Source organism: Periplaneta americana, chromosome 8, assembly GCF_040183065.1.
Source record: "Periplaneta americana isolate PAMFEO1 chromosome 8, P.americana_PAMFEO1_priV1, whole genome shotgun sequence".
Classification (NCBI taxonomy): domain Eukaryota; kingdom Metazoa; phylum Arthropoda; class Insecta; order Blattodea; family Blattidae; genus Periplaneta; species Periplaneta americana.
In genome coordinates, this window is record NC_091124.1 from 23,579,188 (window position 1) to 23,599,791 (window position 20,604).

General features: G+C 35.6%; 1 protein-coding gene across 1 annotated transcript; it reads right to left on the bottom strand.

The window, feature by feature from the left end:
• Window positions 1-4,300: 4,300 nt before the first annotated feature.
• Window positions 4,301-19,642, bottom strand: LOC138704384 (farnesyl pyrophosphate synthase-like). Its single transcript, XM_069832213.1, has 5 exons — window positions 19,553-19,642; window positions 18,069-18,209; window positions 13,943-14,113; window positions 8,972-9,106; window positions 4,301-4,480 (listed from the first exon to the last, which is right to left on the bottom strand). Exons 1-5 carry the CDS (start codon window positions 19,640-19,642, stop codon window positions 4,301-4,303), a joined length of 717 nt encoding a protein of 238 aa, XP_069688314.1.
• Window positions 19,643-20,604: the final 962 nt, after the last annotated feature.

Below are 20,604 nucleotides of genomic sequence, written 5' to 3' on the forward strand. Positions count from 1 at the left end.
AGCATCATTACTTACCTCACGTAACTATTGCTTTTATGTTGTGGAAAAGCAATACTTGAGACCACATTCTTATTGCAATTTCTCCGAAACAGTATACTTTCACTGCTTTTAACAGAATAGAATTTTTCACTAAGAAATTGAATATTTTGATACTTTGTTTTTCCAGCTATAGAAATGTGTCTTCCAAATATTCTCAACATTTTTGTTATTCCTGTAACGGGGATTACATAGGCCTACGGATATTGCAACCACCAAGAACTTGCAGAGTACAGTACCGGACTTGTGTCATCCTGTTTCAGAGGCTTTTATAACTGTTGAAGTGTAGGGCTATTTATTTAAGTTATGTGGTTTTGCAGACAGTATATTATCTAAAAAAATGTCTTGTGTCACTTGGAATTACGTGTGTTTTTAGCTGTTCTAGTTCTTTCGGAAACGAAAGAGAGATAAAGTGAGCTTATAATTGGCGTTGAACTTCGCGAGAATATAGCTGCGACTACATACAGGAACACGTTCCTCTAAATACATTCAATTGAAATAGGAGCGTAGAAATATTTTTTAGTAAGTTATTTTACGACGCTTTATCAACGTCTAGGTTATTTAGCGTCTGAATGAGATGAAGGTGATAATGCCGCTGAAATGAGTCCGGGGTCCAACACCGAAAGTTAGTGTAGAAATATTTCTCATTTCTTTTAAATTTATTTTGAGATAAGCGTATCTAATTTTTCTGTGTTCTCTGAACATTTAATTAAAATTAGGTTGTAGAGTTTATTTTCAATTTTCCGATATTTTGTTTAACGTGAAATCATCAGTGTTCATTCTCTGTTCTCTAACACAGTTTAAACACAATAATTGAACGGTATATGTTGTGTATTTTTTAGATGTCTAGAAACAATGTACTGTACAATGAGGGACATAATAGTTAAGCGATTCGAGTTTTTTTTATAATTTAAACAATGCCACACTACGCATGCTACGAGCCGAAAGTTTTCAATAATATGTTGAGCAGGTATTCGCTTCGATTTCGGTTTTCTGTTTAAATAATACGTAGGCTATCTATGATGAGAAGAAATTAAAACTATAGGGCCGTATTCATAGACATTCTTAGCGCGGGCTTCCGGTGGATGATCAGCGAACTAACGTTTTTCGTATTCATAAACCAGTGTTAGCGATATGATAATATATAAATCCTGTACAAGTAACCAGTCGATAGCCGGAGCTAGTTTAACACGCTCGTAGAGCGGGCTAGCGAAATGTCTATGCATAGCACTCAAAGTCTCTTATGAACCCCGATACAGATTTTGAAACATTTTCGATCCCTCAACAGTTTTTGTCCCTCCCTGTTGATGGCAATGACCTTGCACTTCCCTATTCAGAGCATGTTAGGTGAAGGGGTTGTTCAGAGCAACATAATCCTGATGTGCAGTCGCTCCTGACTACAGCGTTGCACGATGTCATAATTTACGCATTTTAAAAGGTACGTCTTTCCGGAAAATTATTCAAAATATAGCAAAATGGCATTTCACTTTTTTCTTAGTCTTTACTAAAGGAATTATCCACCAGAGTTAATGACGTTACTTACGGTTCACTTTGTATAGTAGTTACAGGTAACATATTTGTTTTATATAGGAACTCTCATTACATTTGCGTAAAAGAAACTACTCCATTATAGGGGTGAAATTAGATTAAAATTAGATAGTGGCTTTTCTCATATGAAACAGATTTCCATCAAACTGCGTACGGTATTTAAATGTAACATAATATTTGTTTTGTATATACATTTGTGCAAAAGAAACTACCCTATTATAGTGAGTGAATTTAAATAAAATTGTCAAATTTTCTCCAATTTTACAGATTTTGATCAAACTTTGTACAGTAATTACAGGTAACATATTCGTTTTGTATACAAAACCTTGTTACAGTTGTCTAAAGGAAATACCCTATTATAGTGAGTGAATTTAAATAAAATTATCAAATTTTTTCCAATTTTACAGATTTTAATCATCTTTGTACAGTAATTACAGGTAACATATTCGTTTTGTATACAAACTCTCATTACGTTTATGTAAAGGAAACTACCCTACTGTATTATAGTGAGTGAATTTAAATAAAATTGTCAAATTTTCTCCAATTTTACAGATTTTAATCAAACTTTGTACAGTAATTACAGGTAACATATTCGTTTTGTATACAAACTCTCATTACGTTTGTGTAAAGGAAACTACCCTATTATAGTGAGTGAATTTAAATAAAATTATCAAATTTTCTCCAATTTTACAGATTTTAATCAAACTTTGTACAGTAATTACAGGTAACATATTCGTTTTGTATACAAACTCTCATTACGTTTGTGTAAAGGAAACTACCCTATTATAGTGAGTGAATTTAAATAAAATTGTCAAATTTTTCCAATTTTACAGATTTTAATCAAACTTTGTACAGTAATTACAGGTAACATATTCGTTTTGTATACAAACCCTCATTACATTTGTCTAAAGGAAACTACCCTATTATAGTGAGTGAGTTTAAATAAAATTATCAAATTTTCTCCAATTTTACAGATTTTAATCAAACTTTGTACAGTAATTACAGGTAACATATTCATTTTGTATACAAAGTCTCATTACGTTTGTGTAAAGGAAACTACCCTATTATAGTGAGTGAATTTAAATAAAATTATCAAATTTTCTCCAATTTTACAGATTTTAATCAAACTTTGTACAGTAATTACAGGTAACATATTCGTTTTGTATACAAACCCTCATTAAATTTGTCTAAAGGAAACTACCCTATTATAGTGAATGAATTTAAATGAAATTATCAAATTTTCTCCAATTTTACAGATTTTAATCAAACTTTGTACAATAATTACAGGTAACATATTCATTTTGTATACAAAGTCTCATTACGTTTATGTAAAGGAAACTACACTATTATAGTGGGTGAACTTAAATAAAATTATCAAATTTTCTTCTAACAGATATTATTAATCATTTTACACTGTTAGAGGTAACATCTTTGTTTTGTAATAAGAGCCGAAGCTTTCTCAGCAGTTAGTTGAATAGGATTTTTGGCAGCTGACATGTATGCTCTTTTTATTTTTGTGGCACAGCTTGGTGTAACTCCACATGTGTGGAGTAACGGTCAGCGCGTCTGGCCGCGAAACCAGGTGGTCCGGGTTCTATTCCCGGTCGGGACAAGTTACCTGGTTGAGGTTTTTTTTCCGGGGTTTTCCCTCAACCCAGTATGAGCAAATGCTGAGTAACTTTCGGTGCTGGACCCCGGACTCATTTCACCGGCATTATCACCTTCATCTCATTCAGACGCTAAATAGCCTAAGATGTTGATAAAGCGTCGTAAAATAATCTACTAAAATCCTTGGTGTAGTACCTGTAATTTCCTTGACAAGGACAGCAGCTTATTTGTTTTCCTGATCTCTCACGCTCATCTGTGTGGGAAAGGGAAGTTCCTCCTTATTTTGGGAGTGCAGTGTGTTCCTAGCTTTTTTTCTCTTAGACCTTTCAGAAGATTCAGACAAATGTTTGGTTGGTGTACGTGGAGATATCTCTTTGCTAGTACCAAGGGTAGTTCAGTATGTCTAATAATGTCGAATATTATGCTTTCATTCAGCCATTCATAGTAATTTTTTTTAAGTATTCATAGTACGGCAACTTCTAAACACAATTATTCACTGAATCCTTCAAGTAAATGTTGAACAAGTAGGGAATCCTTTGAATGGAATACGAGTAAATTTGTTGAAAAGGCTAAACCACGTATTGGATTGTAAAACAAAAAATATATGTATATAATTAAGGATACATGAACTACCCAAGGCAATAGTGGTGACGAAATCCCCACTACATCTTGTCTGGTTTCGGAGACGTATCGTGGATTTCGCACTGACAGAATTTATCAACATATTTTTTCTTCCTGTGGGATTATTTGAAGAAAAGTTGTAAAAAATCTATCTCCCACCATCCAGGATTTGAAGTTTTATATTTCAGCTAAAATTTCAGTGAAGTCTTCAAATTGTAGTGGAATGTCACAAAACTCCTCTAAGTAACCATAACACATAATATTACTACCTCGGTGATTTTCTTTTGTGTAGGCCAAAGCAATAAATACTTGCTTTGCACTGAAGATATTCCATTTTAAATTGTTAATACTTTAATTGTTTTTCCGTGTCCTACTGTACACGTCATTCAAACTGATGGTATCACACCGACATCATAAATAGACTCGTTTACATAGTAACATAAGTAATAAGGTACTTCCACGACTACTGTTTTTACTTTCTTTTTGTTCACATGAAATAGTTGTGGAAAAGCTCTGGTGGTATATCATTTGAAAGTTGATCAATGAGGTTGTACAAGACTTTAAATCTGTCTTGCAGAAAAGTGGCATATGCAGAACGTAAATCAAGCTCATCGTAAACTTCTTTCACTTTTTTGACCTTATCTGGATCATGGCATCCGTAGCAATCCTGAAAAAGAAGTAAGAAGATGGATATTAATATTCTCCGAAATTAAGAAAGCGTAGCGATAACATGACTTACGACCTTCAGTCTTGTGAAGAAATTCAGAAGCTACTCTATTGTGCAGGAACAAACTTTAACGTTATGAAAACGAATCATATAGTTGAAAAACAGAATAATTAGGCCTATAGTCTAGGTATGGGCAATATGTTCTCGCGCGTGAACTATTTATACCATACCTGCACAAACAGCGCTCAACGAGCGCGCGCGCGCGCTCTTTCGGAGCGGGAGAGCTGTGTTTTCCGCTCGCCGAATCGGAGAGGAAGATACGTCAGAATGACAAGACTTGCTGTAGGTAGAGGAGAGGGAAACGACCATTCAGCTATCTAGTGGAGTGCAGTGCGTATTCTCAGTAACTGTTTCACGTTGTTCTACTGCTACAGTACGGTATGGAGGAATCTAAAAGACGGAAAAGTAGTGATCAGGCAAATTCTTTCAAAGTTGCATGGGAAAATGCTTATTTTTTTCATAGCTGCTAGAGTAAATACTCAGTGCTTTATCTGCCACAAAATTTTGAAAGGTAGAAAGAAACATAACATAATGCGTCATTATGAGTCCAGACATAAAGATACTAAAGATATTAATCTTCAACAATTTAAATATCTCTCTTCAGGGAAAAAGCCAGCTCAGTGTTGATATGTTGAATAAATTACGGGATTTCAGTCGTAAACTTACACTTTTCGTAAGTCAGTTTCGGGAAGGTAATATGGCTTACTTTCGAACGATAGAAACTGCTCGTGATGAAGCCATGTTAAACGATTATGTGCAAATATTAATTGAAATTCAAAATGAATTTAATTCTAGATTCCAAGATCTTGTCTTAAGGTCCACACCTGTCGAGTAACGGTTAGCGCGTCTAGCCGCGAAACCAGGTGGCCCGGGTTCGATTCCCGGTAGGGTCAAGTTACCTGGTTGAGATTTTTCCGGAGTTTTCCCTCAACTCAGTATGAGCAAACGCTGAGTAACTTTCGGTATTGGACCCCGGACTCATTTCACCGGCATTATCACCTTCTTCTCATTCAGACGCTAAATAACAAAAGCTGTTGATAAAGCGTCGTAAAATAACCTACTAAAAATCTTGTCTTAATTGAAAAGAAGTTTCAAAGTTATCATAATAAATTCTTCGACACCAGTTGAAACAATGCCATTTAAGTTACAGGTGGGCCTGGTTGGAGCAGTTGGTATAGCGCTGGCCTTCTATGCCCGAGGTTGCGGGTTCGATTCCGGGCCAGGTCGATTGCATTTAAATGTGCTCATATAACCTCGGCAGTTGCGAGCGTCGTTAAATAAAACATAACATTTAACGATTTACAGCACGGATTTATTGATCTTCAATGTGGCCTAAGGGCTAAAGATCGTTTGAATAATACTACTAGCCTGGTTGAGTTTTACAAGACTAAACATTGGCAATAATATCCACGACTACACAGGCTGGCTGTGAAAATGATTGCTATGTTTGGCTCAACATTTATGTTTGTGAGCAACTGTTTTCTATAATCAACTGTAATAAAGACAGACATCGAACATCTGTAACTGATGTTACATTGCGATCAGTAGGCTACTGTTCCTTTGAGCTGCCAACAGCATAAAACCTCGTTTTCATGTACTGATAAATAAAAATATAACAAAATGATAGTGTACATTTAAGTAGGTATAAAATTTCTATTATTTCTGTAAAATAAATATTTCTGTATTGATTAATAATAGTCCAAGATAGTTTTGCAAACACTGAACGGGAATTCATTTCATAAACACTCGTACTAGTACTTCCTTTTGTATATATTTTGTACGAGATCACCCCTTCTTCCAGTCCACCCTATACTGAGCACAGCTAATATCTGCATTCCGCTCATGAGCTGTGATCCGGCTCGGAGAGCGCAAACCTTGTGCAGGCCTGATTTATACCATCCTTTCATTTCTCCCTCCACAAATGAATTATAATTTGCAGAAAACTCACATGTCGATTTGAGTAAATTTTTCAAGAAGCCCAAAAACCTGATTATCTATAGTAATTGCACAAGTTCTGCTTCATCTTACTGATAATTTCACGAGTCCGAAGGGCTCGTGAAATTATGCTAATAAGATGAAACCACGAGTGCAATTTAATAATATTATTCAACAAATAAAATTAAATAACTAGCAAAACTGAATTACTTACGTAAATTATAAATTTATTATAAACACTCAGCAATAACACGTTATTGTGTTTCCTTGTAATGAAATTAAAAAACAAACTGCTATCTATCATGGCATAGTAAATAGGCTACCTAGTATTGCCAACTCCTCAGAGCGGAAATACAGAAACAATAATAGTTAACCTCAAAAATGAGATAAGCTGAAATATTACGTTAACAGAATGAACACATGAAAGATTTTACAGACATTTATTTATTACTTCAAGTTACTGTTATTGAAAACGCAATTTTCAAAGTTAAATTTTGTTGGCATTTCTTGATTTTCTGTGATTGACACTGAAGTATTTTAGGAGGCGTCTTATCAGGTAAGACGCTATAAGAGGCTCCTCACAAGGCGTGCTTTCAAGAAACAGAACTGTGATTGGTTGGTTTTAAGGCTGTTTCGAAACATTATTGCCAATATCACAAATTCATCTACAAGTAGATTTGTCTTCAGAAACGTTTGGTATTTTAAGCTACTATTTTTTATTAATGCGTAATAATAAGTTATAGAGTTTGACAGACATGAACTTTAATGTTTTTCTTTGGTATTTTCTGGAAAAAGTATCTGAATTACCTAGACATGTGGGGGTTTCTGAAATTCATGACTGGTAACAATTATTTTATTCCTTTAAAAAGTTGTACGTTAAAAAAGGCGAAGAGAGAATTTTTTAAAATTCTTCTAATCTACTTTAAACGTATATTTAAGTCAGATTGGTATTATATGATTGGTACATTAAATTCTTCAAATTCCTTTAATCCGGTAAAGAAACAAAGGAAATTAAACTGAACAATTTTTGGTTTCTCAAATGTCCTGCAATTCACTGTAATTTGCTGCCACAGTAAAATGTACATCAAGCACTGGACGTGTGGAGTTTCTGCACCATTTGAAAGGCCTATTTATATTACAACCGTATGAAAAACTGAATTTGAGAAAAAATGTGCCTTGTAGCAGTTCTGCAATTTACGATTAAAATATTCTATCTGTCCGTATTGTAGTTCTACTTCGAGGTCTAAATGAAGATTCTCCTGATAGACGTAGTGAATTCTAATCCTGTGTAATTTTAGTGATGTCCTAGGGGAAACAGTCCTGCAGATGTGAATCAGTTTATCGTGATCGTGCTTTGTTCTTGAGGTATTTCATTAGTGAGAAAGTTCTTTTCGCACATTGGTTATGCGTAATATTGAACGAAACACTCCGTAATGTTTGGAGTCTTTTTGTATCTTCTGTGTCCCTCAAAGTCTATGAATTTCTCCTTTTAAAACAAATATTTCAGCGCTAAGCAGGACTGGAGATCTATCAATTGAAGTACCTCACGAGCAGCCACGTTATCCTCTTGAATAATCTTGATTTCTCTGATAAAGTCCACACTTGATTGAAAGGGGTTAAACAACATGAAATATTGCAAGGTCTATTAGGTCGCTAAAATAGTATAATGGGTGGATAGGAACATTATTTGTTCTGGCTGTACAACAAAGTTTGAATTGGAAAAAGGATCTCAGGTGCGTTCTTAATCGCGAGCAAATTTTTACTCGCATGAGGAGAGCACCAAATGTCATTAAAAGAGCACCAGGTTGAGAACGTCTGTTGTAGACGCTATCAGTTCGGAAGCTAGCGATTGGGACGTGGTTTCAAGTAGCTTTGGAGTTGAGGCATTCCTGTTGAATTCTTCACAGGGCCGGTGAGGTGAGTCCCGTAAAATACCACTGAATGGCCTCCTCTTTCGCTAGGTCTTATCCAGGTGGGTTTTTCAGTATGGGAAATACTAAAAGGTAGAGTTAAAAATTATTGATTTTTTGATTGGAATATTTATAGGAGAGTATTCAATCTGAATTCGAAAACATACTTTCACATGGCCTTTTGTGACACGTTTTGTTTCTGTATTCAATAGATGGGTATCATCTTTGCATTGAAGTGAAAGGAGGGCACTTATCTTCATGACTTTGCGTTTGTAAATGAAACCCGTTCACAATGGTAACGCATTTTTGGCAACTGACTTATAAGTCATCCTTTGTTTTTAAAACTCTCAAGTGAATGCTATCTTCATCTATTACATAAAACCACAGTCTACTATATACAGTCACGAAGCTTGAGTTGTGAGGGTGCTAGAAACAATAAACTGTGCCAGTACTATTTCGCATTGTCTGTAATGAGGCGATATTAGCGATCCCAGTGGTGAGCAACTATCTTTGGATGCATATTTACTATGTATTGAGCTTCGTGACTGTATATACTATACTGTGATAAAACGATGTTTATTCTTACCTCTAATATAGCTTTCTGTTCTGGTGTGGCTCGCTGCATTGCCGTTACTATCAACCAGGTACATTTTCGTGTTTCAATGTCGGTGCTGATCTTGCCGGTGATTGTCGGGTCTTCGTAGCAATCTATGTAGTCGTCCTGTTGAAATAGTACAATAATTTTTCAACATGAAAATTCACTAGTTAGGAATATGATGACTCATTCGTGCGTGTAAAGAGGGCGTTTAGGGAAATAACTGAACATATTTTGGCAGGTGATAACATCTTGATGTCAAGATAATTCTAACCTAAGCAAGTATTAACTAAAAAGTGTTATATGTGTGTGTAATAACCAGTTTTCTATTAGCATCTTTCCAAAATGATTCATTTTCACTTAGGCTCCCTCATCTTCGGACATTAGCTTCGCCGTCAATCTCGTCTGCCGGGCGGCCTACCCTCTCAGGCTCATACAGCTGTTCGCAGTAAAGACGAAAATATTGAATTGTGGTTATTCAGTTAATAATAAAAATAGTTAATCAATTCTGATAGTAATTCATTTCATAATAGCAGATTTCTCTGGACATGCTTGTGCTGCGACTAAAAATAGACAAATCAAAGTACATTAAATATTTTTCTCTATACAAAAGTCAAGTAATTGACGAGGAATTAAATAAACTCCAGAATATCAGGGCTAACGACTTCAACGGCTGGGTACCGCGTTCTAAGGAATGCAGTGATTCCCAAGTAACATGGAGGCATGAGATAATAGTCTTCCTGTCATTACACTTTTCTTTGGCAACACTCAATTTTGTTCGTGGTATGGAAATATGAAATATACAGGTTATGTTTACATACAATTTTAAAAGCTGATGCACTGTGACAACGCTGTAAAGATGCAGCTCGTGTATGCAAGGAATGAGAGGCAACGAGAAATGTAAATATGACACAGTAATTGCTTTTAAATATGGCACGGGAAATTTGATTTCTTGTATTTACGATTACAGATTAAAGTAGAAGGTAACTATTTATAATTGGCTGAGGGAAATGCTCATAGTACGACAAACGGAGATTTTTTAAAATCATTAATTACATTTTTTTTGTATAATGTAAAATAAGCTTTTATTATTGGCTATGTTTACTGAATATTTAATTGTAAAAGTAAATCGAAGAGTTTAATATATTTAATATATTTTTGTATATCAATATTATAAACAGTCTTTATCGTTAACGAAAATCGTGCATAATATATACGGCATATATATACGTAAAAATATTACCATGCGAACTAAAACATCATGACTTCTATTAAGAAGGTATGATTTGTATCATAGAGTTAACATCACCATACGATTTGCCAGTGCTGTAATATATCATTGTTGTCATAGCAACCTCTTTCTTCATCCAATACTCATCATTACAAATCTGATGTTTTTCTTTATTAATATTGTTTCATAATGCTGTCGTACAAAAATGGTGTGAATCTCATTTCTAATGTTATATTATTATTACATTATAAACTTGTTTCATAATATTACTATTTTGATTTTGTTTGTTATTTTGAAATAAAATAATCATATCGTACTTTTATTTTTTCCTTTATAGTCTTAAGCCCAGTTTCACCAACCTGTGTTAAATATTTTACATGTCGTTAAGGCAGTTTAACAATACACTTAACAGTAGAGATGTTTCATCAACTGTTGTTACTGCTAACATTATGCTAAATACACTGTTAAATTAACATAGTATACTCCCACAGTTAAATCCGTAACATCCTGTTACAGCGTGAATCATGGCTGCCAGGGAACATTATGTTACAAGCTGCATTATTGTATCGAAATATATTTACAGTGAAAACAATTAGCTGGCAATTACTATTTCAGCATTTTTAATTGTTTAGAATAGATTATGTTCATAAATACTAAAACGATTGATATTAGGCCCTAATATTAGCAATGCATCCGTAATAAAGAGAAGATATGTGCTTATTAACCTAAGCTTTTGTGTGATTATTATTCCGCATTAATTTTCAGATATAATTGCAGATTTTCAAAACGATATTTCTTTACTTCACTAACGTAACAGTTGATATGTAATTATCACTAATGACGTGTGAGAATATATTTAATGTTAACGCTTACTATTGTATTCAGCATCACAATCATGTTCATTTTCTATTGGTGTACTTGATTCTGGATGATTAAAAGAATCTTCGCACCCATATCACCTGAGAGTTAAAGTAGCCTATCACCGCCAGTTTTCAGATGTTCCTCTGTATCTTGTGCACGATCCTTCGTAGCATTTTTAAAAATATTTTCATAACATTAATTTGTTTCATAGCTCGCGTTTTCACATCCAAATGGCGATTGAAATATTGGGTTGAAGAAACCCATACTTATTCCTTTTTCCAAATGAAAGTTCCATCACTACGTTTGTCATTAATTACATTATTATAATTAATTGCTAGATCTACTAAAATAATTATGTTTCCCATATGAGGTAACATTACTGCTCCTTAAACGTTTCTTTTTCTCGATTTCCGTTGTAATTATGTTATTCTCTAATACTTGCATAAGATAAAAAATAAAATTTTATGCTAAAACAAATGACTACACCGCATTCAGTAAACTTTCATATAATCACTGCTTCTTTGATTCCTGTTACATTGTTCTTAACATCATGTTACCTAACCAAAGTAACTCAAATGGTTGGTGAAACACTGTTAGCCTAACAGGATGTTTAATTGTTAACAACACGTTAGTTAACATGTTGTTAGCGTTATTTTAACGAAGCTTGGTGAAACTGGGCCTTAATGTATTAAAAGTTTACTTTTATAACGTGAAAAATGCATCATTATTGTCTACGATCTCTAGAATAATAATTATTTGATTGAAATGGGAATGTAGAAATATTTCAAAATTTTCTCAATTAAGTTTGATATAAGAGTGTCTTATTGTCTGCGTTCTCTGAGCATTTAATTAAATTAAATTTGTAGAATTTATTTTAAATTGTCGAAGATTTTATTTGACGTGAATGGTCTCTAACACAGTTGGAAGAAGAGAATTAAACGGCATATCGTCTGTATTTTTTTCTTAAGAGTTTAAAAATAATGCACATGGCAATGACCTTCAACAAGCCAGCTGAGGTGGTTGCTCAGAGTAACTTAATATGTACTGCCTACTGGTTGCAGCGTTGCAAAATCTCATAATTAATGTATTTTAAAATGCACGATTTTTCTGGAAAACTATTCAAAAAGAGTAAATGGTATTTGACTGTTTTGTTGCTCTTTACTCAAGGAAACACCCACCAGAACTAATGACAATACTTACTGTTGACTCTGTATAGTTTTGCTTGGAGAATTCTCAATTTCATGTCCCAGAAATACCATGTCGTCATCACCAATTCCAGGAAATCTCTCGCTTTCGATAGAGTGTTGTTAAATAAATCTTTAAGGAAGAATGAGACTCGGCTTCCTTTCTCTGTCTCCTTTCCTACTCCTCTCTCTATCTCCTGTTTATAGTTTATAATATTGCTGTTATTGTAGAACTGTCATTATTGAAAACCGTTGGAAAATGAGGATTGTGTTTAGGCTTATATTGGCGTACATGGTTAAAATTTTATTATAAGTTGTTAATGAAATTATTACTTACATGAATTTGTAGCAACTCACCGATCTTCAATAATATGTCGTTACATTGACGAATTAACTCTTCGTTTTTCAGGCCTGTCTGAAGAAAATTACATAAAATTACAAATTGCTTAGTTAAAGTTACTATACATATTTGAGTAGCCACTGTTTAAAAAAAATGTGACACGGGAGTTGAAGAACGCTTTCATGGAGGGGAACGCCGGCGATTGCATGGCACTCGGGCCGCCAACTAGCCGAGCAATGTTTCGGGACATTTAAACTGACCGCAATATATTTGGAGGACCGTTAAGGGGTAAATACCAAAAATATTTTTACAACCCTGCATATATCTGTGGATGTTATATTACCAGTTGTTCTATATGGTTGTGAAGCTTGGACTCTCACTTTGAGAGAGGAACAGAGATTAAGGGTGTTTGAGAATAAGGTTCTTAGGAAAATATTTGGGGCTAAGAGGGATGAAGTTACAGGAGAATGGAGAAAGTTACACAACACAGAACTGCACTCATTGTATTCTTCACCTGACATAATTAGGAACATTAAATCCAGACGCTTGAGATGGGGAGGGCATGTAACACGTATGGGCGAATCCAGAAATGCATATAGAGTGTTAGTTGGGAGGTCCACATCTGTGGAGTAACGGTTAGCGCGTCTGGCCGCGAAACCAGGTGGCCCGGGTTCGATTCCCGGTCGGGGCAAGTTACCTGGTTGAGGTTTTTTCCGGGGTTTTCCTTAACCCAATATGAACAAATGCTGGGTAACTTTCGGTGCTGGACCCCGGACTCATTTCACCGGAATTATCACTTTCATCTCATTCAGACGCTAAATAACCTGAGCTGTTGATAAAGCGTCGTAAAATAACGTACTAAAATAAAAAAAAAAATTAGTTGGGAGGCCGGCGGGAAAAAGACCTTTGGGGAGGCCGAGACGTAGATGGGAAGATCATATTAAAATGGATTTGAGGGAGGTGGGGTATGATGGTAGAGACTGGATTAATCTTGCTCAGGATAGGGATCAATGGCGGGCTTATGTGAGGGGGCAATGAACCTCCGGGTTCCGTAAAAGCCAATAAGTAAATAAGTATATATAGCATTGTAACGAATTTGTATGTTTTTCATATTTAAATTGAAACTTTACTAACAGTGACTTACATTTTGAAAGTATATAACATATTTAAATAATTCACTTCTAGTGTTTTAAATGTATTCCAAATATGGTAATGTGAAGTACAAATTTTACTCAGACATGGTTAATTGTATAAAAGCAGGAAAATCTCTATTATTAATAAGCGTGACATTATTAGCATATTATTTGAAAATAAAATTGCAGAAATAAGTTGATGATAGTACTTACCATATATGTAGCGAGGGTAAATGGAAAACAACATGTATAGGAGCTTGTTTTGTATTTGGCTATGGTACAATAGCGCTCCATTGTGTATGTGTTTAAATCGGGAACTCTTCCTTCTCCTTTCTTTGCGACATTATCGTCTAACAGTTCACCGAGAGAATATTTGAATATAATCTGAAAAATTAAGAATATAAATTACCGATATATGGCCAAGTGGAGTAAGTGTAATCGAACAATTTTTGCTAAGACTCAACCTGAAATTATGACTAAGAATTTTTTATTTTAGGGGCGTTTCACAAAACTTAACATCTACAAAATTTTGAATTTTGTGATATTGGTATATCCCCATCTTTAAGCACTCGCTGAATACTTTGGCGTGGCCGAAATTTAGCTAAACTTAATATCTACCAGCGTAAAATGTCGGTAAATTGCTGTAGTTTTAAAAAAACTTAACATCTACCGCCAAAGAGTTTTAACAAAACAACATCTAAGCGGGATTTCATTTGAGCTTAATCTTCATCAATTAAATTGACCTGTTTTCTCAGTTAAGAATGGTAAATGATTATGTGGATATTTGCAAGAATGATTTGGGTGTTTCCAATTAATTTATTTCATCAGCTGCTGCAGTGTCATTGTTGGTAGATTAACTATTGTGGTAGCACATCAGAAGTTTGCAAGCCACCTCTTCATGTTTATGTGAATTAAAATAAACTTAATATAAACTGAGGTGTCTGAGTACGTGTTTCCTGTCCAAGAAGTTGAACGAGGTCGTAAGAGGTGCAGGGAAACATCATCCGTGCAGAAACATGTGAAGTACGATGGTCCAGGTCAGGGCCGCCGACAGGATTTATGGGCCCCTGTGCAATATTGTGCTCGGGCCCCATTGAAAAAAAAAGTTAAAAGTGACAAGTTACCAATTATTCTGACCATAATAATTATTTGCAAAATAAACATACACAGATACGAATATAAAAATATACATTTTTGTTACATTGAAAACTTTTAGCAAAATTTCACATTAGCACAATATATTGTATTCATCACGCTTCTTTTTCAGTAGAGCCTACATAGTATGTTTCGTGACGAAACTTTCGTCTTTTCGTTGTCGTTTGTTTCGTTTCGTTTTCATAAAACACTATTCTTAAACAGTTGTAATCTGACTTGCAGGCCAACATCGACAAACAACTCTCCTTGACTTCATTCATGCAAAATCATCAATTATATCATCGAAATTTAAAGACCTAGCAAGATTGCTCTCCAGACTAAGGAGGCCAAGGTTACGCAGTCTTTCTTGACACATTGTTACTCTGAATACATTTTTATTTCCTTCATTTTGTTCGAAGTTGATGCGAAATTGAGCGTTGATAGTGTGAAGGTGCAGAAAATAAACCAATCTCAAGCCCGTCTGTTCAGGTTGTCAAAATTGAAGACAGTTCATACTTAAAAGTGAATATTGATGATTGTGGCTGTCTAGAAAAAAATTCTGATAACGTAGTATTGACTCAGAACAAGCAAACAATAGTAAAAATGATGTGTTAATATGTGCAAGTGAAACAAATTTACCCACACCAGTTCCTAACTCTGAGTCATGGCAAGTAACATGCGACCTTGGAAAACAAAAAGTGACAGACAAATTGTGTCACTGAATGTGTTGTTCGAAAAAGTACCCCCAACCTGCTTAATAACCTTCTAAGTGACTGAACAAGAGCCTTTCCAGTATTATTTAAAAAACTCAAGAATGGAGAATGTCTCTGGGAACACATTCTCCAAGTTTGAGTTTTGAAAATAGCCTACTATAATACTGCTTTTTGGAGAGGCTCTTGTTTTCGAACAACACATTCAATGACACAATTTGTCTGCTGCTTTTGGGTTTTCCAAGGTCGCTCAATTTCACACCAACTTCAAATAAAGTTCTACTCCCTTTCTTGAAATTGAAATAGCCTTTGGATTTCCCGTGAAGGGCTATGGCCTCCTAAAAAGGGGAGCTCTTTAGAGATCATGCGGTGAGCTAATCCGCATGACGGTAGATTCAGTTCTATATAAGTTTTGTTCATCGTTCGTGTGTGTACACTTGCACTCTCACTCGATACTGGCAAACTGTAGCGATCTCCATTCTTCTCGGTTCTTGGCTGTTCTGGACCACAGGGGTCCAGCTAGGCTCTTGAAGAAGTCCGCCCATCTGGTCCCAGGTCTTCCTCGGTTTCGCCTCCCGATGCGTGGGTCCCACGTGGTGGAAATATGCGCCCATCTGCAGCCTTGGAGTCTCGACACGTGGCCTCCCCATTTCCATTTCAGGCGCTCCCCTTGGTGTGCCATGTCTCTGGTGTTTGTCATCTGCTTGAGTCTGGTGTTGGAAATCTTGTCTCTGAGGGAGAGTCCTAGGATTTTCCTCTCCATTTTGCGCTGGCAGATCTGAATCTGCGTCTTCTGGTTCACGGTCAGTTTCCAGGTCTGACAGCCGTACAGTAAGGTTGGGTCCCTTTCTTAATCTCTTCCAATTTTTCTGTCTCTCCTTGCGCTTCTCACCTCCCGACTTATGCTTCTACTTGTCTATTGTCCACTGGTAACACAGAATTTACTAGAAAAATAACGAAAAGACGAAAGTTTCGTCACGAAACATACTGTATAGGCCCTACTGAAAAGGAAACGTACTCCTCCGGCTTGGATTTGGAAAAGCCCACTAGAATATTGCGGTGGGCTGACAGGGGTTGTTAGTTAAGAGGACAAGCCAATTGAACGTGTTCGGTACAAGCGACGGGAACAAATTTCAAGAAAATCCAAGAGCCCTCAAATTTTATAGTACCGGTACCGGTATGTATCTGTGTATAATTATTCGTGATAATAAAAAGTAATCAGACTCACTTAATCTGACGGGCCCTTACTTCTCATGGGCCCATATGCACCTGCCCCCTTTGCCCCCCCCCCCCTTCTCAGCGGCCCTGGTCCAGGTACAGAACCCAATGTAGCATGTTCGCATGGTTTATATATGCATGCTGGAGGTGAAAATAAACGTAGTAGTCTAAGTGCTCAGGGGCTGATTTGTCACTAAATAATGACTTTGAGAAATTTTATAAAAATGACAATAAGATAAAACAGGATACAGTTTTGCTTAAACATATGATAGCAATGAAACCTGCAAGTACAGTAGAGCCTGAGAAAGTGAGAAACAAGAGATGTGTATCCGTAGTATATCATGTGAAGTAAGAAAATAGCGAATCTCTAGTTGTATGTGTTGCCACTTTTGCGAGCATTTTGAGTGTGTCAAAGAGCATATCACTACGTTTAGTCAAAACACGTTTTATCTCAGGAGAGATGCCTGTAGAGAAATCGAGGAGGTCGAAGACTGAAGGAAAGAGGTGAAGAGCAAACCGAATTTACTAAGGGGAATAAATTAAAATAGAAATGTCGATAAGTTCATTATTGTCGACGAGATTCCTGTCACCGGAACTAAATATTAAGTTGATGTGGAGAAGATATTGTGAAGAAATGTTTGCCATGGTCATCTTCCTTGTTCTCTCTCAAAATACAAATCAGTTTTCTACTAATATTTTAATCTTGGCTTTTGGAAATCCTCGCTCGGATGGCTGTTATGCATGTGCCGATTGTTGCTGAGAATTTATAAGTATGAAAATTGTTTTCCTGCATAGTAAGATCTAAATTTAAAACGACAACAGAATTTTAAATTGAAAATATTAGTAAAACATTTTGAAAGTGATGAAAAGTTCTTTAGATGTTGACTTTTGTTGAAATTTGTTATTTTTAGTGTCTATTTAGGGATGATACTTATAAAATAATATGTATAATATAGTAATCTATTTCTATTAATCTCTTTGCAGTAAATATTTACTACCTGTTAAAATACTATGCTTGAATTTGAAGTTAATTAAAAAAATATGCCTACTGAAAAGTTTGTTTTCTGGAGATCTTAAGTTTTGTTTTGTGCATATATTCTGTATCTATTAATCAGTATTCAAATTGGAAGGTGAAACTAATAATAATCATAAAAGTCTAGCACATTGTTTAATTAATCTTTCATTCTAATAGGCTATATGTGATTGTAACTTACGTCACGGAATAGTTTAACCGTGTCCAAATAATACGGTTTATGACTGAAATATTTTTCCAATACTTGATATACTGCACACTGAATAAACACTACATCATTTGCAGCTGCCACTCCAATGTTGTTAACATGGTGCCAACATGGTCGAGTTCTCCTCAGTATAGAACCATCCATTAGATCGTCTAAGATTATGAAACTTGCTTCCAGCTGTAAGTAGATACCAGGCACAACCAAAAAGTTATTGATGTGATTATACTTAATTGAAACTTATGAAAATATTTGTGATTAGGTAATACCTATGAAGAATATCTTTAACCTTAATAATAGTAAACTTATTTTGTATTCCAGTTGAAGTGTTTTAAAATTCGATAGCAATAAAATACTCTTCACCATTTTACCTTATTTTCTACGTCATGTTGCGCCCTTTTAAAATGTATGAGTTCAGATTTCTGTCGTTTCCAGTTGGAAAATTCTGACACTAAAAACAGAATAGCGTATAAGAAATTATGCCGAACTGTTAGTGAAAATGTCGTTCCCAGTGGGGTAGGGGTGAAGTGCTTTCCTCTAGACCCAATGGTTGCACACCTTCAAAAACTTGGAAATTCCTCTGATCACCGACGGCAGTTTTTTTTCCCTCTTAACACTATCTAAAACCCACCAGATATAGTGAGAATGACAAGATAACGGATTTCTATTATTTAAATAGAGAGTTTTCCTACCGTACTGATACGTTAAACGGTTAACGCTAAGTTGGCGTCATTGATAAAAAGCCTATCAGAGCCATTCACCTCACGTTATTTCAACAGCGGACCCGCTATCTCTAGAAGACAGATAGCTGGAGGTGAACGAAGTTTACCGTACTCCTAATCCGGTGTTAAAACATGGCATCTAGTTTGATATTTACCGCTGTGGATGATATTCATCTACTTAGAATTGCTCAAGATGGATAAATTATTCATGCCGAAATACTAGAAGGCGCAGGACAGAATTTTTCGTTGAGATTCCAACTGACAAAAGGTTGAGTCGTTAGTACTCCGCCAAGCGAAAACACTCACTAAAAATATTTTCGTTTCGATTTTTTTTTCTATATTTTCCTTAGACATTGAGCTATCGATTAAAATATTAGAGGGCGTTTGATTGATTATCGTAGTAGGTGCAACATGATAAATGTTTAACGAAGCGGAAAATGTATAATAGAACCTTACGTTAAATGAATACGTGCAGTGATCCCTTACGATTCTTACCGAAGTTTTACGAACGTAGGCCTATACATACGTCATCAAACACGTCACTACTGACGTGAACATAGCGCTAGCCGTTAGCGGGCTACCAGGGTGCGAAAAGTCTCTAGATTGTTTCAGATAGTTCACATAGCCTATATTTTCTTTTCTTATGAAGCGTCATTCCGAAATTAGACCCAGCTAAATCATTTTCTCGGACCCGAAAACGGTAGCCTACATTCACCCCATCTCATCAAAATCCTTAGGCCCATTTTCAAGATAAAATATACAAATAAACAAGGGTCTATTGCTCTTACAGGATTTACATACCATTTCTATACATACAGCCATTACTGTCGACAGTCGAATGTTCTCTGGTGTCAGATCTTGTTGTGAAGCTAGCATTTTGTATGTTCTCATGAATGCTAATCCTCGTTTCACTTTTCCTCCAGGGACATGGTATTTGATTACCTGAAAAATTTGGCAATAATAATAATAATAATAATAATAATAATAATAATAATAGTCCACACCTGTGGAGTAACGGTTAGCGCGTCTAGCCGCGAAACCAGGTGGCCCGGGTTCGATTCCCGGTTGGGGAAAGTTACATGGTTGTGGTTTTTTCCGGGGTTTTCCTTCAACCCAATATGAGCAAATGCTGGGTAACTTTCGGTGTTGGATCCCGGACTCATTTCACCGGCATTATCACCTTCATTTGATTCAGACGCTGAATAACCTAAGCTGTTGATAAAGCGTCGTAAAATAACCTACTAAAAATAATAATAATATTGATTGAAGCTGCTTGAAGTATTTTTAACGAAGGAATTCAATCTTAATACCGAGACTGCCATTAAAATATGCAGGATTTTATTTGGTTAATATTGAAAAGCTATTGTTCATGGTGGGTATTGTTGGAGAACACAAATCAAGTGTGGGAGTTTATGTTAAAATGGTTTTAACAGTTTTGCAGAGAATAAAATTGTTATATTCTGTGCTGAAACAAAGTCTTCGATTGAAACGAGGCATCGGTGTCGTCGATTTTTTGTCTGTAGAAAGGCCCGACTTCTAGATCAATTCTCAAAATAGTGAGGAAATTCAATGAATATGGAACCGTTCTTAACCAAAACAATGGGAATTCAGGTGGACCGGGAACTGCTAGAATTGTAGAAAATGTTGAAGCCGTGCGACAGTCACTGGATCGGAGTCCTCATGAAGGATACCGCAAACGTGCACAGGAGTTGGGAATGAGGCCGAACACCAGTGGATTCAACATGATGGTGCAAAATACTGCAGGCTCTAAAGTTGCACTCTTAAAGAACATTTTCAAGGATGGATGATTTCAAAGAAAAGTGACTTTTGTGCTGCTCACTCATCAGATTTAA